This window comes from Rhipicephalus microplus, chromosome 4 (genome assembly GCF_043290135.1).
Source record: "Rhipicephalus microplus isolate Deutch F79 chromosome 4, USDA_Rmic, whole genome shotgun sequence".
Taxonomy (NCBI): Eukaryota; Metazoa; Arthropoda; class Arachnida; order Ixodida; family Ixodidae; genus Rhipicephalus; species Rhipicephalus microplus.
The window spans coordinates 124,619,562-124,644,212 of NC_134703.1; the positions used below are offsets into that span (position 1 = coordinate 124,619,562).

Below are 24,651 nucleotides of genomic sequence, written 5' to 3' on the forward strand. Positions count from 1 at the left end.
CAACCTCTGACAAGTTTGTTGGTTGTTTTTTTTTTAAGTTTAACCGGTTCAGTGCTTTCTGCGACCACTTCATCCCCACAAACTTCTTAATCCCATATGTCCACCTAATTATCTATCTCCCCCCTCACATGCATTCCTTTGCTTGATATCCAGACTGTTACTCATGGTGACCAGCGATTATCTTGCCATCTGGCTGCATGACCTGCCCACGCCCAATGATTCTTGATTTCGAGTAGTGTGATGAAGAAAGAAGGAAAGAAGGAGGAGAGGAAATAAAATGTCATGGTCTTGAATAGTGCCAGCTAGCCTAAATCAAATTACTTCTTGATAGTTAGTGCGGCATGGAGTGTGTGTGTCAAGCATCTTTTAGCAATGAATAGCCATGTATAGTATAGCGGATGGTGGGGAAGGGGGGTGAAGGAGAAACGGAAGAGGAGAGATGGCAACGCTTTGCGTAGCCTTGTATAGTGTAGCAAGGGGATAGGAAAGGGAAGTGGGTATAAGAAGGACTGGTGCTAAATTTAGGAACAAATAAAGGAAGATGTGTGAGCATAAACCGTAGCATAACCATGTCTAAACACTGACAACTTTGTTCCATAATGCTGCAGACTCTAAATACAATACGCCTCATGAGAATGGATCGGCGCGTCCAAACAATGCCATTTATTCCACCGCAAGAACTCGAAATCCCCATGCCATGCGTAGTCCTTTTTTTTCCCCCTGTGATGCTAATATACACCTTCGCTGCTATTGACACAATGTACAGTATGGCATCGCAAGCGGCGGCAAACATAAACGAGGGCGAGGAGTTATGTGAGGGTAGGAGGAGAAAAAGGATTAGGGAAGGCAATATAGAAAGAGATAGAGAAGTAATGATGAAAAAAACAAGAAAGAAGAAATTGTAAAATACTGGATCTGCCTTTGCCAGGTGGTGGCGCTTGCTTACCTGGTCCTACCACTCTTTACTCGGATTTCACCATGGCGGGAAACGAAAACTTGGAGGGGGCGTCGCATGACAATCTTGAAGCCCTGCCATGAAAAATGAAACAAGAGCATGGTGGTAATTCTGAGCAGAGTCCGATGACGGAGTGGCGTTGGAGTATATTGGCGTTTGGAAGCTAGTCTGCCGTGGTCGTCATTATTTTTTTTTCAGGAGCCAAAAAAAAAAAAAAAAGTCAGGGTGTGCGCAGAACGCGCAACACAATCGCAGTGACAGCTGTAAGAGCGGCTCTTTTTGGGGTCTTTTTTTTACGCTCTTGGGGAAATTGCTACAGGTATGACTATAGACTGTATAGCACGCCAAATTGACAGGACATAAACAAGGCTCACAGACACACGTGTGTGTGTATCTTTCTTGTGTCCCGTAAATTTGGTGAGATATACAGTCTACAGCTATGCTTTACCTATGCACCCAGTTTTCAATCTCGGCATACTACAGGTACACTTGCATGGCACCCACTACGCCATCAATCGTGAATTTTTTTGTGTTGTAGGGAAGAATCCACCGCGCTATATTCACTCTTCGGAAAAGCTCATGACGATGAAAAAGTATGAATATGTTTTGTTGTAATGTTCTGGGAGCACTCAACGGCCCACTCGATACGCAATCAAAATTGTGTGACGCTTCCTTGTTATTTGACCGTTATAAAATGCGCTATTACACATCTTAACACAATCTTTCCCCACATGAAGCCATACATAACTTTTGATTGCAGACAATTTCTAGGCAGTGGCGTGGCTTTGTGGTGGAGCACTGGGCCGCCACGTGGAGGGCGCGGATTCGAAATAAATTTCGACCTAAATAATTTTTAATTGTTTCTCTCCGTGTACTCCGAATGGTTTCCAAGCCTGCACTGCCTCCTGTGTGCTGATTATGCGGACTTTGAGCAGGTTCTGCAAGACTGCGTTTCTGCCTGTCCCCCTTTTCGCGCTGGACAAAATGAAGCTCAATAAGGTCCAGTAACCAACCTCTCAAATCCTGGCCGTCCAGAGAGTCCATGCGAGGGTTCGCTGAGTGGTCATGATTACTAGTGACATGGGAGACGGGAATGAGGGTAAGAAAGACCATGCTGTATATTCCTCTAGTCCCCGTCTCATTTTGCTTGTAATGATTACATACTATTCACGGTATCGACTAGCCCAACGTATATATAGCATTCATGGTGTCCGAGTGGGCGTAGCCATGTGACGAGTTTGCTCGCGTCTATTGTGGACCTGATAAAAATGTTTCGCTCACTCTCACTCACTCTCTGAGTCCATGGATTTCACAGGCACGAAAGTGGCTTCAATGTTCTTCCTCAACGCGAGCTATGCGCCACGCAGGCGGTGCCGTACCGCGACCTGGCGGTGGCGTTGAATTGCAACGGGACGGTCGACTCGATGTCGGCTTGGGTCGCCTGCTTCCGCGCTGTGTCCGTCAGCGAACTGTTGCGGGCCGCGCAAGCCTCGGCCAAGTTGCCTTTGCAGTTCGCACCGCACATCGACACCGGTACGCTGATATCACGTGCCGTCGCCGTGCCACCTACCGTCTTGGCTGGTGCAGACGCGGCCGACGACAGGGCGTTCTTCAATGAACGCATTCTGAAGATGGCGCAGGTATGTGCATGCATGCGTGGCTCGAAGTTACGCCCCATCACGGGTATATTGCCACGCCCGCTCTTTTTCGTGTGTACCTTCTCTGTGACGCTAAAGAAACCAAAACTCAGCTGGTATAAAAATGAAATTCTTCATAAAATAAACTTGTGAGAGCTATATAGCACCCAATGCGCAGCGAGAGCGCCAAGCACAGATGTCGGTCATCAGTATTGTGATTTAAGGTTAGGCGTGCCGGAATTCATGGGTAGTTTGCACTGATGTCACTAAAACCGCCATGTTGGAGTGTATACCGACATGAAGGAAAGCGACGTTGGTTCACTCTAAAAAAAAGAGCGAGTAAAAAGGGTGTCTTTTTGTCCCACAACAATAATCGTTATCTATATTGCGTTCCATCCTTGCGCTATCGCCCCGCGCCCGGTACATTCCGGTCGCGATCGACATGCCCGTTATCAGGGTTGCATTGCATTCTCGATAGGAAAGTGGCCAGCACAGAGTTCTCAAGAAAGGAAGCACACGCAAGTCTGATGACGATTATTGTTGTGGGACAAAAAGACACCCTCTTTACTCGATATTTTTTTTTTCGAGTGTTACGTTACGCTTACGGTATACCGGTACATCGCGTGCAGGTACTTTTGTCATTCGCGTACTGAGACCAATGCCGTTATAGCAGTGTTGCCATCACAGTAAAAGACGTAATTCGCCAAGCGATAATGCTGCCATGACGTCATCAGAGCCAACATGTTGGAGTGTAGCAGTATGCCAAAAAAAACTGCGTTTTTGACGTCACGCTCAAGCTATGTATGTTGCGGCGTCAAAGATTCAGCCTTACCGTTGGTGGTGGCGCAAGTTCCAGAATAAACTGTACAGTTCGCGTTGCGCGCTCAACGTAGCCACACATTTTAGAATAATCGGGAATGTTTGGCATATTGGCGTGGCGCTCCCGAAGCAGTTTTTTGCACTTGTAACGGAGCGGTTAGGTGTTTGTAATAGAGGAAGCTGGCATGGCAGTATAGAGCACTAATTATGTCAAATTATAGTAATCAGAAGAGATAGGGCTTAATAGTGGCTGGGGTATTACGTACCGAATCTAAGATGTACTCAGATGCGTTTATTGTATATGGCGAAAACCTTCAGTGTCTAATATTAGCTTCCATCTGTCCGTCCGTTCCTACCCTGGAATAGTAGTGGCTGTGGCCCCTCTCTCTCTCTCTCTCTCTCTCTCTCTCTCTCGCTCTCAACAATCACGGAGTAGCATAGCGTTGCATGACAACGCTTGCGCTGCCACATGGTTACAATCGATTACGTGGTTGCTGAGAGAGTGCTCAAAAAACAAAATGCAAGAACACGTGGCATGGCCACAGGCTTTCGCCGAACATACTTCGGAATTAACCAAGTGTCCTTCATTTTTTTAATTTGATGTATTTGTGTTTCACCCACAATAACTATGAACACTTGGCGCCATTGGTACGGCACCACTGCGTTTAGGAAGCTTCGCGATTGGTGGAAATCACTCTGCTAAGATGACACGCAGGACGCGTATAGCCAAATTTATTTGAAAGCTTGCGCGAGCACCAGGGATAAAACGCTGGAAGTACAGTGTCTAGAAATATACTGCCTAGTGTGCTGAGCGCGCGCATTCTGTGCGAGAGAGGGTGGCCCCGCATGTGATGACTGCACTCAGATGCCACAAGAGAGAGAAGAAACTTTATTCAAGTGTCCCTGCTGGGGTCAAAGGTGGTGGGGGGCCGGGAGATGGGCCCCTCTGTAACCCCCTTTCTCAGGCGGCGGCCAGGCCTTGAATCCTGGCGGCGTATTTGGCCAGCCGGACAGCCCAGAGCTGGTCCTCCGGGCACGTGCTGAGCAGCAAAGCCTCCCACTGCTCGGCCGTGGTGATTGTGAATGTAGGGTTTGTGCTGTGTTTAACTGAGTGAGTAGCTTCGAGGCAGGCCCATATAATATGGTCGAGCTCAGCGTTAGGTGCACCGCACATTTTGCATTGTGGTGTGTGAATAGCGGGGTAAATACGGCTGTACAGTGACGGACATGGGAAAGTTCGTGTCTGTAATAGACGCCATGTAGTGGACTGCTACTTACTAACGCACTTGTCTGGTGGTGGGTATTTAAGTCTGGCCTTGCGGTAATACATTAGGATTTCTCCAAAGGAGGTAACCATTCTGTCCCTAGCATTGTCGCGAAACGAGGAGACCATTATCTCTCGCTCAGCCGCGTCAGGTCGTGAGGGGTGGTGCTCTGTTGGATGACGCGCCCAGTGGACGAGAGCTCGGGTGGCGTCATGAGCGTGTTCGTTCCCCGCGAGCCCCGAGTGGCCCGGAGTCCAGGTGATCTCAACGCTGCGACGACGTAACAGAGATGTACTTGTGAGAATTCGGAGCGCAGGTTGGGAGATCAAACCTTTGGTAAAGTTACGGATGGCAGTCTTGGAGTCGCTGATGATGCAGGATGCTTGGGTTGAAGCGTAGGCGAGAACGATGGCTGCTTCTTCGCCTTCTTCGGGTTTCTTTGCGCGAATGGTGCCAGTTGCGGTAATTATGTACTGCGGCCCGGTGGCGACAGCGAGGGCCATGGCCCGATGCGTAGAATATTCCGCTGCGTCTACATTTGCCACGTACGTGGCTTTCGCGTAGCGCTTGCCTTGTTGCTTGGCGTAGTCTACTTGTCTTTCCACGTTATATTCAGGGTGCATATTGCGTGGTATGGGGTAAATCACGAAAGTGTCGCGAATGTCTGAAGGAATTGGGAGTTTCTGGCCAAACTGGGAGACGTAAGGTATGCCGAGTGCGCACATGAGATGACGCCCTGTAGGAGTTTGGCCTAGTCGTTTGTAGTGCGATATACGTTGGGCTTCAATGAATTCGTCTATAGTATTGTGAAGTCCTAGGTCATTGAGTTTCGCATTGGGCGTAGACATGGGGAGATGCAGCGCGCACTTGTAGCAGTACCTGATCATCATGTTTAGTTTTTTTTTTTTTTGTCGGTGAGCGTAAGTTTCATAAATGGAGCAACGTAAAGGATTCTGCTTATGGAGAAGACGGTCACCAGTCGTATGAGATTGCCCTCTTTCATGCCGTGCTGTTCATTGGCGATGCGGGAGATGAGCCTAGTAGTCTGATAGACATGATGGTGTAGTAGTTGCATTATTCCCGAATTGCCGCCGTTCTGCTGAATGCGGAAGCCCAATACACGAATGGTAGGGACTGTTCGTATAGGGTGATGTTGCACATGCAGATTTATCGTGGGAAGGTCTCTGTTGAAGGGAGATCTAGCTCGATAGATGAGTAACTCTGACTTTTGGGGCGAGCAGGACAATCCTCGTTGTTCAGCGTAAGTTGTGATTCTACCCATCGTCAATTGAAGTGCATCTTGTATCTCTCCGTCACTATTTCTGGCCATCCACAAGGTGATATCGTCCGCGTATATGCTGTTGAGGTGGGGGACATCTTCTAGAAGTGGCGGAAGGTGAAGCATGGTCAGTGTGAAAAGGAATGAAGAGAGGACCGACCCCTGTGGTGTCCCTTTCTCACCGAGAGTGATGAAATGTGCAGGCAGACCGTTGACCGAAAGTGTGGCTGTCCTGTCCGTTAAAATGTTGCGGATGTAGCGGTAGGTACGGGCGCCTACGTTGAGCGTGGCGAGGGCGGCAAGGATGGATGAATGTAGCACATTGTCAAATGCCTTGGTAGGGTCTAGCCCCAGAATAGCACGTGTCCCATACCGAGAGCCGTCTTCACCATTGATAATGTGACTCTTCAGTTGCAGGATCACGTCTTGTGTCGAAAGTTTAGGGCGGAATCCGAACATTGTATGCGGGTAGAGGGCACGTTCTTCCATGTATTTTTGTAGTCGAGTGTGAATAACATGCTCGAGTACCTTTCCGACACAAGATGTGAGAGATATCGGCCGAAGGCTCTCGATAGTGAGTGGTTTTTCTGGTTTAGGTATCCGAATGACTGTGGTGGTTTTCCATGTTGTTGGTATTTCTTCCGACTCCCAAACCATTTGCAGATAAGATGTGAGCGTTTCAAGTGATTCTTCGTCAAGGTTTCGTAAGATTTTGTTTGTAATTTTATCCAGGCCAGGCGCTGATTGGGGTCTCAGTTGTGAAACTGCGGACCTCACTTCCGCTTTTGTAATCTGGGAATCGAGGGCTGGATTATCCACCCCATTGTAGCATGGGAGATCAACCGAAGTAGCACTGACAATGTACCGACTAGATAGGTCTTGGATAAGGTCTTCAATGGTACCTGGATAATTGTGCAGAGCCGTGATTAATGAGTGGCGCTGAGCAGTTTTTGTCGATGTTGGTTCTATCATATGGCGAAGAATATTCCACGTTTTGGGCACATTATGTAAGCGTTCCATAACGTTACAAAGCTGATGCCAGTTCTGGCGGGAGTGTTGAAGAGCGTAATCCTCGATTTGACGCGTTAATATAGCAATGCGTTTGCGTAATGAGCGGTTCAATTTGTTGGAGTTATAACGCTTGCGCAGAGCAGCCAGGGCCTCCCACATGTGCAGCAGCTTGGTGTCTACCGTGTCGCCTACGGCGTCTTCTGGGGGAGTCTTGGTAGCACGCTTAACGTCTCGTAGTAAGGAAGCTGTCCATTGGTCGATCGAGGTGGCAGGTTTTGGAGAGGCCGTTGCCCGCAATTCGCGGAAGACATCGCAGTCAACGAGGGCAGGCTGTTTGGATTTCCTGCGCTGCGGGCCAGCCTTGACGATCATTTGTATTATGTAGTGGTCGCTGCCTACATGTTCATCAAGGTTGGACCACTCTGCATGCGTAATGTTCGCAGTGAAAGTGAGGTCAGGAGTGGTGTCTCTGGCAACGCTGTTGCCCAACCACGTAGAGTATGCCGGGTCTGTGATAAGGTTGTAGCCAAGATCGTGGGTGTCTTGCCACAGCATTCGCCCTTTTCTGGTGTCATGAATGTAGCCCCAAGCGGGTGAGGGAGCGTTAAAATCCCCTACCGTGAGGAGGGGGGGGGGGAATTCTTGACAACTTCTTGACATAAGACAGGAGCTTGTGAAAGCGATGTGGTTGTCGTGGGCTGCTGTAAACATTGACCAAGAACATACTGGTGGATGTCCGGCGAGATGAAGAGAAGATTTCTAATATAATGTGTGGCACTGTATCAGAGAGCGAGGGGTGTTGAATTACAGGGATATTTCGTTTCACGAGAGTGGTAAGGACTTCGCGACTGTCAGGGGCTTGAGCAGCCGTAAAGGAGGCGTATCCGACCAGCTTAGCCTGTCCGCCCGATTCCTGTAAAGCAATAATATCTGGTGTATCTGTTCCTTTGAGTGTTGATAGAGATTGTTGTAGCACGCTCCTCTTACGGCGGTAGCTACGGCAGTTCCACTGCCAGATGCTGTACTGAGTGTGTGGATTACTCACGGCCGTCTTGGTTAATGCGGCCACAATTAAGGCTTCTGATGCGAGTGTGAGCGATGTGTACACCGCTCAAGCTCCGTGACTCTGCTATTGCAGCTGGCAAGAAGACTCGGAAGTGAGGCTTCAATGTTGTTCTAGATAATTGTTGCTCGGGCTTCCAGCTTTCCGTCGAGCATTAAGGTGAGTTGGTGCTCTAACTTTGCTGTGAGGATTGAATCGAGGGATCGCTCTAGCGTTTGCGCGATGGTCTGTTCAAGCATTACCGGTAACTGCCGTTCAAGTACGGTTTTAATCGTCTCGTGGAGTTGCTGCTGCGGTACACATTCTACAGGCAAAATGGGTGTTGAGGCGGTAGGTGGTTGCGACGATGGTATGGCTGGTTCTTCTGTGTCTGGAGCCTTTCGTTTAGGGGGTAGGGGAGTGGGGGCGGTATTGGCGTGGAGGTCAGCAGAGTGAAGCAAAGAAGAGGACGGAGGTTGCTGAGCAAGTTGTTTCCGAAGAGCAGCGTTTTCAAGTTCTTGTACTAACGTACGGAGTGAACGCAGCTCCAGTGCGATAGTACTTAACATGGTTTCCTTATTAGATGTAGTCGTGTGTGTACTTGTAGGCGCTGTATTATGTATAGGAGCAGGTTGGAAGGCAATGCTAGCCCAGCTTACCGTAGGGGTGGCGAGGGTGAGACTGGGTTGCCGCTGCTGAAGGGGGGGGGGGTGCATCCGAAGCCTCGGGTGCCGCCGATCCCAATAGGAGCTCCTGGGGCTGATTCTTGCGTCGCTGCTTTGATCGGCTGCGTGAGCCCCAACGCTTCAAGGTTGGACTGGGACTGCGGGAGCAGCTATCGCTAGATTTCACCTCTTGTTTGACGTTCTGGATGAGCATCTTGCGTGGTAATTATGGTTGAGAGGTACTGTTGTTGTTGGAGCTATGATTTTTCTTGGCGACCATAAATGAGAAGGCGAGGTGTCTGGTAGCGTTGAAGAAAGGTTTTGTCACCTGTCTGGTGGGCTTGGCCGCACAGAAGACACTTAAGGGTGCATGGATGAGCAGTAGCAGGGTTGGCTGTGCCACAAAGCGTGCAAATTATGGCATTTGGTTTGGGGCAGACATCCCAGCGGTGGCCGACTGCCCCGAATTTGTCGCAGACTTCGGTGCGCTTCTTATGTTGGTAACATTTCTATTCGGCTCCTCAATAGTAGACATGGAAAGGGACTTGGTCGCCATTGAATACAATGAGTGCCGTGTTTGTCTTTCCCATTCGGCGAGCTTGTAGTATTGTGGGGTTGCGGTCATTAACAAGACTTGCTGAGACGTCTTCAGGAGAGTCGTAGGGGGGAATATTGTGGATCACTCCCTTTGCTGTGTTCTCAGGGGAAGTAACGTAGGCTCGAAGGTCATAGGTTTCAATTTCCACCTGTAGTTTGGAGACCCGACTGTAGATTTCTGTGTTGGATAGATGAGGTGTGCTTACTACAATGAGATTAGCTTCAACGCATGTGCGGTAAATGTCCTCTTTGAGTAGCGTTGCGTGCAGATCCACTTCGCGTAGAATAGCATCGCGCAGTTGTGCTTCCCCACTTTGGAGAGATTGAGGCCGTCCCTCGGGCGAATCACAACTTTTACGTGATCATCTGGCAGACGCGGTTGCCTGGGTTTGCGAGGGAGACGCTGGGCAGATCCGTTCAGCATTGGGGTATCGGACGCGCTTCCCTGGCCAGTTGGCGATGCCGGAGCGTTCGATGCATGCTTGCGTTGCTTGTTTCGGCGGCTAGAGATCCATCCGGCTTCGAGGATGGCGTCTTCAGGGGCGATCTTAGTTCCTTCGACTTCGACCACTTCCATGGTTAACACTGCTGCGATTTCTGAAGGTAGGGCTCAACGTGGGGGAGTCAGATGGAGTTCGGTGGTACCGGCGTCGCGCCGAGGAGCAGCTGTTATGGCAGCCGCCACGCCAGCGTCGGGCGGCGCGAGCAGTGCGAGTTCGTTGTTGCGGTTAGCGTCTCTATCACCTGGGTCAGGAAAAGCTCGCTCACCAAAAATCTTCCGTGTACTGTAGTCGGGGGCTAGTTGTATTGGTTCCTGGGGTTGTTCCAGTCGTAGACAAGGGCGATTGAAGATATCCAGAAGTAGGGGTTCAACGCTGCCTCTTCCACATGCAGGACCGAGTGAGTGTGCTGCTGCTCTGCATCATGTCTAAGGCGCCTCCTCCTCCTCAGATGCCACAAGCAGCGCTGCGTGTTGAGAGGGTGCACGAACGCGCGAAATTCATCTCGTCCTGTTGCTGCCGGTGCCTCGCCACGTTTAAAATCAGTGTGTTACAGCTACCATCTGATTTACTGTGAAGTTCGACGGCGTCATATGTACACTGCAACACCCTGAGATGTTTAAAGCTATGCGGCAATGCAAAGAAATGACATGTATCGTGCCGCTGTGTCAAAGAAGTTATCGGTCGAACAAGGAAAAGGTGTCTTGTTCACCGCACTAACGGATCCAGCGCGGTTTCCTGAATGAAAAAGTAAGATCAAGAGGGCAGACAGAAGGCTGAATCCGAAGGCTGTTGTGAGAAAAGCATTCTGAGAGGGACTCCATCGAACTATCTTTTCGGATTAGGGTGAACGGTGTCGGGAACAAAATCGCCGTTTATGCATGATTTCAAATATCAATATTTATCCAAAAAATTGAAAATATCCTTTCAAATATCATTCACACAGTTTTTCTCCCATTTCAACGTCTGACTCCCTTTCCAACAACATTTTGGGTATCATGTGCGGTAAGTGTCAGATTGTTCATTGGCATGTTATCATTGTTTGTTTTCAACTGAATCCTAATGGAATGCAGGCTAAGAGGTAAAGGTTTTTTGGTCCTCTGTGATAATTCTTGCTCTTAAGAACAAAGCACATTTTAAAAAATAACTCTGGTGGTTATACTGTCAATGGCTTTTAAAATTAATTTTTTTGCGTACTGCAACCACTTTGAGCACCTATCTATCTATCTATCTATCTATCTATCTATCTATCTATCTATCTATCTATCTATCTATCTATCTATCTATCTATCTATCTATCTATCTATCTATCTATCTATCTATCTATTTAGCTATCTGTCTGTCTTTCTGTCTGTCTATCTATATATCTATCTGTCCATCTATCTATCTGTATATCTATCTGTCGAGAAAATTTCGAGACGTACGCTTATGGCATACATGTGGGCAACGTTTGCACAGGCTGTGTTTCTATTTTCTTTTCGAACGCGTATAGCGTGATGGCAACGCTTCGACGCCAGAAGCACTGCTGGATTTCGCACTCAACGTGTTTAATGTACCCTCGCTCGTGAAGTCGAACCTCAAGCACCGCTTCAAGGCGAAATCTGTGGATCTCGTTGTGCGCGGCGTTTCGATGGCCGTTTCCACGTGCGCCACGCTGAAAGTGGCCACTGCCGTGGCCGAGGGCTACCACTACCGGTTTGACTCGGCGGTCGCCACCGGGCAGCTGAGGGCGCCCCTGGGCGTCGGCCAGGTGGCGCTGTTCGCGGCACACGGGTGAGTTTTATCTATAGACGTGTCTTCCGTAGGACTGCGGGGGTCTTCTGCTATCCTGGACATCGTCAAGTTCGACCACGTTGTCGAATTCCGCCATCAATAAATCCTGATTGTTCCAGAGCGTTGTGCTACGGCCACTCTGATTGGCTCGAAATGTCGCCTTTATGAAAACATGTAGTATGGCGGAATAGGACAGTGTCCAGAATAGTACCCCGGGAACCACCATCTTTGGCTGTGAAGACGATGTTTTTTTTCCTTGTTTTTTTTTCTATATCGCGACTCGAGTTAATAAAGCCACGAAACATTGTATGCACCAAGCGAACCGCTTTCATATATACTTGTGCGTCTACAGTAACACTGCTGGTTTAGTTGCCGGTGATGCAAAACACACAGGTTAACCAACCGATATGGCGGCACTGAAACTCATGCGTGGTTTACAGAAAGTTGAGCTAGTTGACATGATTTAGCGTAGAATGATAAAAGGCGCGCATGTACGGGGACAAGGTCAGGTTAACAGCCTAACATCAAACACAATAAAATCGTCAAACATAATAAAGACAACTTAGGCACACTGTATATATTTATGCCGTTAAATACGTGAGATCGTGCATCAGAAGCCCGAACATGATGCCCTAGAACTAGCCTGGAGGCCATCAGCTGCATTACTATTCTGCCACTTTTCACCAGGAAATGACTGAATACTAATACCGTGCCCTTTGATGGTCCGAAAGGAAACATGCGGTTCCCTATTAACTCAAGCACCACTGCCGTTTTCGACGTTGTATACGAATGCCTTACTAAAGCAAGTCACAAATATTAGTACATGAGAGAGAGAAGAAAGAGAATGAAAGGCAGAAAATTACAATAATTATTCGCTAAAAAAGAGCTACCTCTCGAATTTCGCGCTTACGCGCTATGCAGGGAAGCAGAGGCAAAAGGGCAAAATTCTTTCAACCTTGTGGTTCTTCAGTTGGATTTTTTATATCTTAAAACAAAACAAACAACACACTCTTTTCTGACTTACTTTATGTCATAACAACGAAATATGCTACACGAAGACATATGAGCCATTATTTTACTTTGACCGTTGATTGATTTGTGGGGTTTAACGTCCCAAAACCACCATTTGAATATGAGGGACGCCGTAGTGGAGGGCTCCGGAAATTTTGACCACCTGGGGTTCTTTAACGTGCACCCAAATCTGAGCACACGGGCCTAAAACATTTCCGCCTCCATCATAAATGCAGCCGCCACAGCCGGGATTGGATCCCGCGACCTGCGGGTCAGCAGTCGAGTACCTTAGCCACTAGACCACCGTGGCGGGGCTTTACTTTGACCGTTACATTGCCAATTGCCAAACTTTGTCACTGAGACTGTGGCAATCTTCTTGCTTTAGCAGATCCCAGAGCTTTTTTGTAATGTATTATATAAAAACTATAAAGTCCACAATGTGAACATATATTACTCACAAAAACTTTTCTATCTTTTTCTACAAAACGCTAAACATGCAGCACTTTGCAACTTCTAGCTTATGTAAAATGAGTAAACTGTCATCGTCATGAATGGCCAGCGCCTCTAGATTACGGAAAAATTTGTTTCTCAGTATTTGTTCAAACGAGGTACATAGATTTAGGTGACAGTTACCTTTCCGTGGCCAAAGGTTGAAGCGGCTTATAGGCGACGTAAAATTTTTTTTCTCGATATATAATGCCTCAATAACTGCTTCGCACATTCACATATACGAGCATGATTTTGTTTTTTATCGTGATCGAAGGTGGTCAAAAATTTACCGCCTGAACTGGATAGAAATGTCATATATATATATATATATATATATATATATATATATATATATATATATATATATATATATATATATATATATATATATATATATATATATATATATATATATATATATTGCCACAAGGCAGTAGTGGGATTGGGGCATAAAGCGGTAGAGGGTCCCTGGCTAAAAGGGAAGACTACGAAGTGGATAGAGACTGGTTCCAGCCCACCAGTGCGCCAGGCATTGTGATCGCGTGTAATCGTTGTAAATATCTGTAAATATACGTTTTCTTGTAAGATTATTGGTGGAGGTGCGGGGTACGCCTACCTGGCTTTTCCGGCAAACCAACACGGAACTTCGGAGTGGTCGCCACCTTCATTTTTCTGCAATGGCTCAACAGGCCCACCCACAAGAGCAACAGCAGCCGCAGCTGCAGCAGCTGCAGCAGCACCAGCAGCAGCAGCAGCAGCAGCAGCAGCAGCACCAGCAGCACCAGCACCAGCACCAGCAGCGCCAGCACCAGCAGCACCAGCACCAGCAGCAGCAGCTGCCTCCTCTGATTCTCCTGCCTCCACGAGACCCCGGAACCTTCTCGGGCACAGGCAAGGACAAGGTGAATGTTGAAGATTGGGTCGCTTTGTACGAGCGCGTGAGCGAATACTATAGGTGGGACCCTACGTTGGTGCTGGCCAACGTTGTATTTTACTTGCGGGATACGGCGCTCACCTGGTATGAGACGCATGAGTCGGAGTTGACCAGCTGGGACGTTTGCAAACTGAAGCTTCTCGAGTTATTCAGCAGGCCATTTGGGCGACAGCAGGCCGCGAAGAAAGACCTCGAATGTCGCGTGCAGACATCGACAGAATCGTATGTATCTTACATACAGGACGTATTGGGCCTCTGTCGAAAGGTGGACGAGAACATGAGCGAAACTGACAAAATCGCTCACATATTGAAGGGAATTGCCGATGACGCGTTCAATCTGTTGATCGTTAAAGATTGCGCCACCGTCGACGCGGTTGTGAAGGAGTGTCAGCGCTTCGAGCACGCCAATAACCGTCGCATAACCCGCCAGTTTGCGCGTCTGCCTAATACTGCAGCCACTTCGACCTGTGAAGACAGCCCCAAGTTCACGCAAGCTACATCGTCCGAAAATGTCACCCGAATCGTTCGTCGCGAACTCGAAGCAATGGCTCCTGCAGCCATCGCCTCTGACGGTCCTCAAGACAACGCATCCACCGTCTCCCTCATCCAAGCCGTCGTTCGCCAAGAAATAGCAAATCTCGGCATCACACCTGTTTGCGCTGTTCGCACCACCGAGAGCTCGGCTTCTGTTAACCAGATTCCGGTGTACCCTTCACGCTACCCTTCCCGCTACCGGAACCCTGCTGAATGGAGAACGTCGGATGATAGACCAATCTGCTTTCACTGCTCTCGCGCCGGCCACATTGCACGCTACTGTCGCAATCGTTGGTCATCCAATTCATCTTGGAACACTGGGACATGGCGTCGCTTTGAAGGCAGTTCTCGCCGCTTTTCTACTCCGTACGATCCACAGCCTGCTCCTACTAACGTTCAGGGCCGAAGGTTCAGCCGGTCGCCATCACCCCAAGGCCGCCGATCTCTCTCGCCGATGATTTCTCGATCCAGGTCCCCTGCACGACCTGGGCCCTCAACCTCGGGAAACTAGACCATGCAGCTCCCGGAGGTGACGCTGCATTAACGACCCATTCTGCAAATCCTCTGTTGACGATTCCTACACGCCGCAATATTTTGGACCTTTTGGTGGATGACGTTACCGTTACAGCCCTGATAGACACTGGTGCACAAATTTCAGTCATGAGCGCTGCTCTCTGTACTAAACTGCGAAAAGTGATCACGCCTCCTATTAAGTGTGCAGTAATGCTTGCCGATGGGAGCACATCTGCCGTTCTCGGCATGTGTACCTCTCGCGTATGTATTGCTGGGCGCCAGACCGTCGTATTGTTCACCGTGCTTGAGCAGTGCCCACATGACGTGATTCTTGGCCTCGACTTTCTCTCTGCGCACTCCGCCCTTATCGACTGCTCGACAGGTCTTCTTCAGTTGGAACTGCCTTTTGACGCCGCTGTTGCCCATGACGCTCAAAGTCGCCTTTGTGCCACCGAGTTCCTGCATCTTCCGCCGCAAGCCGCGACTTACGTGCAGCTCGTGTGTGATCCGCCTGTGCGCGATGGTGAATATGTCGTTTCACCTATTACCGACGTTGTGCTAAAGCACTCCATTGCTGTCCCGCACACGAGAGTATGCCAGAATCAGACCCATCTGTCTCTTTTGAACTTTGGTTTCTCCACGCATGTGCTGCCTGCTGGTATTAAACTAGGCGTCATGTCGTCGCTGCAAGAGTGTGATATTTCTGAACTGTCGGCTCAGCAACCTACTCCGCATGTCAACTTGCTCACTGCGCCCAACCTGTCAAGCATTGGCATTGCCAAAATGATAGCGCCAGCTCTTTCGCCCTCCGAAGCACAAGACCTCCACCGTCTGTTGACATCCTATGCGGACATATTCGATCTTGACAACCGCCCCTTAGGCAAGACATCAGTTGTGACCCATCACATCAACACCGGCGATGCCAACCCAATTCATCGCCGCCCTTACCGCGTCTCCGCCGCCGAACGCTCTGTCATCCAGAAAGAGGTCGAGAAAATGCTCGCCAAAGGCGTCGTCGAACACTCATCTAGTCCGTGGGCATCCCCGGTAGTGCTTGTCAAGAAGAAGGGCAACACATAGCGGTTTTGCGTCGACTATAGACATCTCAACAAGGTCACTAAGAAGGACGTTTACCCTTTACCAAGAATAGATGACGCCCTTGACTGCCTTCATGGCGCAAAGTTTTTCTCGTCCATTGACCTTCGATCTGGTTATTGGCAGATCGCTGTTGACCCACGGGACCGAGAAAAAACAGCATTTGCAACCCCCGATGGGTTATATCAATTTAAAGTAATGCCGTTTGGGCTTTGTAATGCGCCGGCCACCTTTGAACGCATGATGGACTCCCTTCTGCGCGGCTTCAAATGGTCCACTTGCTTATGCTACTTGGATGATATAATTGTTTTTTCACCGACGTTCGCAAGCCATCTAGAGCGACTGTCCAGTATTCTCCAAGTATTTCGCAACGCCGGTCTCCAGCTGAACTCTTCCAAATGCCGTTTCGGCCGCCGCGAAATAACTGTACTTGGTCACCTCGTTAACGCATCTGGGGTACAGCCCGATCCGGACAAAATTCGCGCATTGACTCAATTTCCCGTGCCCTCTTCTCATAAGGATGTCCGGAGCTTCCTTGGTTTGTGCTCCTATTTTCGCCGCTTCATCCGAAATTTCGCCGATATTGCGCGGCCTCTCACCGAGCTTCTTAAAAAAGACGTCCCATTTACTTGGAATTCGCCTCAGAGTGCTGCATTTTCGGCGCTCATTGCAGCCCTCACGACTACGCCAATATTAGCCCACTTCGATCAGACTGCCCCGACAGAAGTTCGTACGGACGCGAGTGGCCACGGAATTGGTGCTGTTTTAGCTCAGCGTCAGCATGGACGTGACTGTGTCATCGCCTACGCCAGCCGCCTTTTATCCCCTGCCGAGAGGAATTATTCAATCACCGAAAGAGAGTGTCTTGCTCTTGTTTGGGCTGTCGCTAAATTTCGCCCGTACCTCTTCGGCCGCAGTTTTACTGTTGTAACTGATCACCATGCACTCTGCTGGCTTTCCTCGCTAAAGGATCCCACGGGACGTCTCGGCCGTTGGTCTCTACGCCTCCAAGAATACACCTTCTCGGTCGTGTATAAATCTGGTCACCTCCATCAAGACGCCGACTGCCTGTCACGGTATCCAGTGGATCCACCAGACGCCACAGAGAGAGCTACGGAGGCTTGCGTCTTATCAATATCAGACTTTCTTGATATCGCTTCTGAGCAACGCCGCGACCCGGATTTACTTCCCATCATAGAAAGCCTGAGTTCCGCTACTCCACCCACTTCTCTGAACTTGTATTTCCTTCATGAAGGAGTTCTCTACCGCCACAACATGCGCCCTAACGGCCCTGACCGCCTTCTCGTCGTGCCTTCCCATTTGCGTGTAGATGTTCTCCGACAGCTTCACGATGAACCTGCCGCTGGTCACCTGGGAGTCACTCGCACTTATGATCGCGTCCGGCGCCGTTTTTTCTGGCCACGCCTATATCGCTCGGTGCAAAAGTATGTTGCCAGCTGTGACCTTTGTCAACGTCGAAAACGACCAACATCGCTTCCAGCTGGCCTTCTTAACCCTATTGAGATCCCTGCTGAACCATTCTACCGCGTAGGGCTCGACCTTCTCGGGCCATTTCCCACTTCTGCATCCGGGAACAAATGGGTTGCCGTGGCCACCGACTACGCGACACGTTATGCGATCACCCGCGCTCTTCCAACCAGCTGCGCTACCGATGTCGCCGACTTTCTGCTACATGACATCATATTGCATCACGGCGCTCCTCGACAGCTCGTTACTGACCAAGGCCGATACTTTTTATCTCGCGTCGTCCAGGATATCGTACGTTCCTGTTCCACGAACCGCAAGTTCACAACGGCATACCATCCACAAACTAATGGACTTACAGAGCGCCTGAATCGCACTATCACGGACATGTTGTCAATGTATGTTTCTCCAGACCACCGTGACTGGGACGCAACGTTACTCTACGTCACCTTCGCTTACAACTCCTCCAGACATGACACCGCAGGCTATTCCCCGTTCTACCTTCTTTATGGACGGGAACCCTCTCTGCCTCTTGATACACTCCTTCCCGCTGGTTCAAGCTCCCCTGTCACATACGTCCGCGATGCCATAGAGCGAGCTGACGCAGCACGACAGATTGCCCGAGAACGACTCATGCTTTCTCAAGCCTCTCAGAAAGATCGATACGATCGTCACCACCGTGAAGTTTCGTATGCACCAGGTTCTCTCGTACTCTTGTGGACCCCATGTCGTCACATCGGCCTCTCCGAAAAACTTTTATTTCGCTATGACGGACCATACAAAGTCATTCGCAAGATCAGCAACCTCACCTACGAGATACAGCGAGTCGTCGACGAAGCGCACTCAATGCCACCACCATCCACTGTTGTGCACGTCGTAAGACTGAAGCCTTATGTGTCACCCAACACTCCCCTTTCGTGACAAGCGCCGGGTCGGCGCTTTAACGCCGCGGGGTAGTGCCACTAGGCAGTAGTGGGATTGGGGCATAAAGCGGTAGAGGGTCCCTGGCTAAAAGGGAAGACTACGAAGTGGATAGAGACTGGTTCCAGCCCGCCAGTGCGCCAGGCATTGTGATCGCGTGTAATCGTTGTAAATATCTGTAAATATACGTTTTCTTGTAAGATTTTATATATATATATATATATATATATATATATATATATATATGTGTGTGTGTGTGTGTGTGTGTGTGTGTGTGTGTGTGTGTGTGTGTGTGTGTGTGTGTGTGTGTGTGTGTGTGTGTGTGTGTGTGTGTGTGTGTGTGTGTGTGTGTGTGTGTGTGTGTGTGTGTGTGTGTGTGTGTGTGTGTGTGTGACGTATCAAGTGATGGTTAGTAGAGGTCGAGAAGGAAAAAGTGAGAGTAGAATAAACATGGGGTATGAGCCAGGCTTCGTCACCCATTCATAATAGCGTCACACGAGTCGACAGGATGAAGACCTCCCAGCCACTTCATCAGTGTCTCATCATCGAGGCAGTTCTACACAACACGCCCTGACCATACATCGACTATGGAATCATCTCCTAGCCGCACACAGCGACCAGCACCATGACAGAATCATCGACCGACATTCCCATCCCCAAGTACACCGGAGCAGCGGACGATGGACCTGTACAGGACTGGTTCGACCTGTTCGAGTTCTACGCTACCACTGCATCTTGGTCGGAACGGGAAATGGTTACGAGCTTCAGCGACTACGTCACCGGTGAGGCATTTAAATTTTACCTCACCCACATATTCGACAACGGTGAATCTTGACAAAAGATAAAACAAGAAATGATCGTTTGGTTTAAGAAATACGATGACGACTACGACGAAGACTTGCTTGTAACCCACCATCCACAGACAACTGCACTCAGTCATCAATTTTACAGGCAGTCATCAACCATTCGAACGCACAACAAGATTCGACCTCTGACAAAAGACGAAGTGGCACGCGAGTTCAGTGGCAGACGACTACGCGTATTTCGGGAAAAACACAGCCATTGAGCGCGCCTCTCTTCTGCACGAAAGTCGGCATTTGCGAAGTCATCGCTTCAGCATATGACCCGACACGTTTCCCAACCACCTGATGCCGTTCACTCTTCGTCTGGTATACGTGGTCCACCACCTCGGTTTTCATCAAGCGATTCTTCAAGCGCTCCTAACATTCACCATTTGCCTTATAAGGACGCCGTATTTATGGTAGATGACCTGGCTCATCGGGAAAATACCCTGTCGAGCCATGCTCCTTCCACACGGGTTCATGCATCGCCATCCAGTCTATACACACTCGACAGTGGAAGAAACACCGAAGGCTCCAACGCATCGAACGTCGCACGCTGCAATGCGCAAGAGCCTCTTATAGTGAACAGGGTAGAAGAAGCTTCTGAAGAACTTTCTACCAATTCCGAAGCATTATCTTCATTGCCCTAAGTGCATGACAACAGCCCACAAACTACCAGCTGCCGACTGGGCCCCACATCAAGTTGTGAGGAAAACGAGCGCGATGTTCAAGAAGGGATCTCACCGCAATGCGTTTCACAGCAACATCAGCAACGCCAGCAAAAGCAAGTCCAAGAATCGCAGACACTCTAACGGATACACCGACAAGGACGACGACGCAAAGTCAGCCTCTTAAAACAAATTCAAGACGTCAGGCATCTTTGCATAAGGTATCAGCGCCAGAAACTCATTTGGCACAAAATATCAAGACAGCGCCTAAGATTACAGCTCCGAAACCTCAGGAAACACCGAACAGGACAAGAAGTCACCAGTTCTACCACGCAAAGATTCCGATACCATCCCATTAGTTCACGAAAACGGAGCCAACGTCACAGAAAACTACAAAAGAGACTGAACGCTATAATTTGTACAATGCATGAACATAGACATAATTCCTTGAACTTCAGTTCTTGTACACGCAGGCTGCAAGCACTAATTCTGTCTCAGCCGCGACACAGAATAATGCGCGTACGACAGAGGATTCTGCGCCTACGACATTCGACCTTAAAATGCTCCAAGGACTTCAAACCTTGTTCGTTCCTCGCAGGTGCTCAAGTCACGTCATGGTCAGTGCAGTTTTGCAAGACGCGATTACCTTCTCCAGAACGCCACAGCCAACCTCGCCCACCAGAACTCCCCCATTTACCGGGCTGCTGCACTCTTTTCTGAAGTTTTGCGAGTTTACGGAACACCACGGGGCCATGAAACCAATTGTGCATTTTGACATTGTGACTTCTCAACCTCTGCTTGTTTACTTTTGTTGTGCGTAATCCATGCCTTCTTTTGGGGGGAGGGGGGATCGTGTGACGTATCAAGTGATGGTTAGTAGAGGTCGAGAAGGAAGAAGTGAGAGTAGAATAAACATGGGGTATGAGCCAGGCTTCGTCGCCCATTCATAATAGCGTCACACACACACACACACACACACACACACACATATATATATATATATATATATATATATATATATATATATATATATGTGTGTGTGTGTGTGTGTGTGTGTGTATGCGTGTGTGAGTGTGCGCGTGTGCGCGTGCGTGTACGTGTGTGTGTGTGTGCGTGTGGGGGGGGGGGAATAAGTGTATACCTAAGGGCTCGTTTTTATGTGTTTTGACACAATCCTGCTCACGACACGTTATTTTTTTCAGCCACTTTTCTTTCTTCTTATTTACATTACATTTGTTCTAATAACTTCCCCTATACATTCCTTGGCATTATTGTCTGTTTAATCTCATATATATATATATATATATATATATATATATATATATATATATATATATATATATATATATATATATATATATATATATATATATATATATATTATATTCGCGAGAGGAAACGATAGGAGGCAAGAACTCGAAGTGGAGGACTGTTTACTCAGCCACAGCTGCCATTCACTTCTTCGCTCTCGTCTTCTGCCACCAACACAGCGTGGCATTACCCTCGCTCCAAAGAAAAAAAAGAAAAAGCATCGCATGAATGCCACGGCTCCGAAAAACAACGAAAGGTAGTCAGAAATGTCTGTGTTTTTTGAAAAGAAAAAGGACGAGATTAAAAAAAGAAGCATGAAAGTAATGAACAATTGTCTTGAAGGCTATTGCCACATCACAATGTTCTTGACTTGCTGTCAACGCGAGTAGTACGGCTTCATCCTGGAGACGTGAACCACATCCGAGGAGTGTGGTCTGCGAGAACGGTGTGACGTGTCTGCTGGGACAACTTCGTATACTTCACTTCGCCGAGGCGATGAAGAACTTGGTAGGGTCCGAAGTACTGACATAACAATTTTTCTGGGTGTCCCCGTTGACGTATAGGAGTCCAAACCCAGACTAGGTCACCGGGCTCGTATATTACTGCTCTGTGGTGGGTGTTGTATCGGCGAGTATCTTGATTTTGCCGCGATAAAATGCGAAAGCGCGCCAGCTGCCGGGCGTCTTCGGCACGCTGAACAAATACATCTGCGTCCGGGGTAATCGTTGGTTGCAGCATGGTGTCAACCAACGATTGGTTGCAGCATGGTGGTTGCAAAAGTTGGTTGCAGCATGGCGTCAAGCATTGTGGTGACGTCGCGGCCGCAAACCAGACGAAAAGGAGCAAAGCCGGTGGTTTCCTGCAAAGCCGTATTGTAGGCAAACGTTATATACGGGAGGATTTCATCCCAATTCTTCTGATCCTTGGCGACATACATCGAAAGCATATCTGCAATCGTTTCGTTAAGGCGTTCGGTTAACCCGTTAGTCGGCGGGTGGTACGCAGTTGCTGTTCGGTGCGTCGTACCGCTCAGCAACAGGATCTGTCAGAGCAACTGTGCCGTAAAAGCAGTACCACGATCTGTGATGACGACAGCGGGAGCACCGTGGCGGAGAACGATGTTTTTGATGAAAATGTCAGCCACCTCGGAAGCAGTTGCTCGCTGGGTGGCTTGTGTTTCACAGTATCTGGTCAAGTAGTCAGTGGCAACCACAATCCAGTGATTACCAGCCGTAGACTTCGGAAATGGGCCGAGTAAATCCATCCCGACCTTTTCAAAAGGTGCGTCAGGGGTAAGCAAAGGCTGAAGCAGACCGGCTGGTTTCGTCGTTGGAGTTTTGCGGCGCTGACAGGCTGTGCATGTCTTGACGTACTGCCGGATGGTTTTCGCAAGTTTCCGCCAGTAGTATTTGTCTTTGATCCGCGCTAGAGTACGCGCGAAGCCAAGATGCCCTGACGATGGCTCGTCGTGACAAGCAGGCAAAATATCATCGCGGAAAGCAGCAGGAACGACGAGGAGTTAAACAGTTTTCGTTGAATGAAAGTTGCGCTTGTAGAGGATGCCTTGGCGTAGACAGAAAGATGACAAATCACGCACAAACTGACATGGGGGTTGTGGGCGGCGTCCCTCAAGGTATTCGATCAGTGGTTGTAATTCTAAGTCCTCGCGTTGCTGCTCAGCCACGTTTAATGATGCGAGAATAGCAAGGCAGCTGAAGTCTTCATCGTTGTCTTCTTCAGTGACCTCGACGGGTGCGCGGGAAAGACGGTCAGCGTCGGTGTGTTTCTGACCAGACTTAAACCATCGTTATAATGAATTCTTGTAACCGAAGGCTCCATCTTGCGAGACGGCCCGAAGGATCTTTCAGATTCGCTAGCCAGCAGAGAGAGTGGTGGTCACTGATGATTCGGAAGGGGCGTCCGTACAAGTAGGGCCTGAATTTCGTTATGGCCCATACAACCGCCAGACATTCTTTTTCAGTCGTCGAGTAGTTCTCCGCAGATGACAACGTGCGGCTAGCGTAGGCGATGACGCGTTCCACGCCATCTTGATATTGCACGAGAATAGCTCCGAGGCCAGGGTTGCTCACGTGAGTCAGTGCGGACTTCTGTGTCTGCTTCGGTGTCGAAGTGACCGAGGATCGGTGACGTTTGTAGGCGTTGTTGAAGGTCGCGGAAAGCGCCGAATTGTTTGGGGCCCCAGACGAAGGCGACGTCATCCTTGACGAGTTGTTGTAGAGGGTTGGCGATTTTCGAAAAGTTCGGCACGAAGCGGCGGTAATAAGCACAAAGTCCCAGAAAGCGGCGTACATCATGCTTTGTTTTCGGTATCGGGAACAAAGAAGCTGCCGCAGCCTTGTCAGGATCGGGGCGAACACCACTGCTGCTGACAATGTGGCCAAGGAATTTCAGTTACTCATATCCAAAATAACACTTTTTCGGTTTCAGAGAGAGGCCGGCAGTGCGAATAGCCAGAAGAACCGCCTCAAGCCGCTCAATGTGCTGTTGAAAATTCGTAGAAAAATGACTACGTCGTCTAAATACACTAAACAAGAGTACCACTTCAAGCCACATAAAACTGTGTCCATCATTCATTGGAACGTCACTGGAGCGGAGCACAGGCCAAAAGGGAGAACTTTAAATTCATAGAGACCGTCTGGTGTAATAAACGCTGTTTTTTCTCGGTCCCGTTCATCTACTTCAATCTGTCAATATCCGCTACGGAGATCCATGGAAGAGAAGTAACGGGCGTCTTGCAGGCGATCCAAGGAGTCATCAATACGAGAAAGAGGATATACGTCTTTTTTCGTTATTTTGTTCAGTTTGCGGTAGTCGACGCAGAATCGTAATGAACCATCTTTCTTTTTAACCAGAACAACTGGTGACGCCCAAGGACTAGTCGATGGTTGAATTACGTTGTCGTCGAGCATTTGTTTCACTTGATGACGGATAGCATCTTGCTCCTTCTGCGACACGCGGTAAGCATGTTGGCGCACGGGTTGCACGTTGGGCTCAGTGATAATTCTGTGCTTCGTTGGAGGAGTCTGCCGGACTTTCGAAGTAGTGGCAAAACAGTCACTAAAGGATTAGAGGAGACGGAGGAGCCTTGCCCTCTTAGGTTCTTCCAACTGGCGATTGACGTTGAGGCGACTAGTCACGTCAGTATCGCAGCTGTTCTCAGTCGAGATCGTCGTAATCAAAGGGAAGGCGTCCAAATCATCCAATGCTTCCAAGTAAGCTATGGTTGTGCGTTTCGCAAAATGCCTGTGTTCGCCACCGAAGTTCGTAACTAAAACCGCAGTCTG

The 24,651-nt window shown here is 48.9% G+C and overlaps 1 protein-coding gene across 1 annotated transcript in view; it reads left to right on the plus strand.

Annotated features, from left to right (window-relative positions):
- Nucleotides 1-2,335: 2,335 nt before the first annotated feature.
- The window catches only part of LOC142814002 (uncharacterized), a 32,364-nt gene continuing 10,048 nt past the window's right edge, over nt 2,336-24,651 (plus strand). The window contains exons 1-2 of the mRNA XM_075891960.1: nt 2,336-2,595; nt 11,263-11,543. Coding sequence (XP_075748075.1) covers nt 2,380-2,595; nt 11,263-11,543 — 497 coding nt within the window. The 5' untranslated portion in view covers nt 2,336-2,379. The remainder of the gene's footprint in view (nt 2,596-11,262; nt 11,544-24,651) is intronic.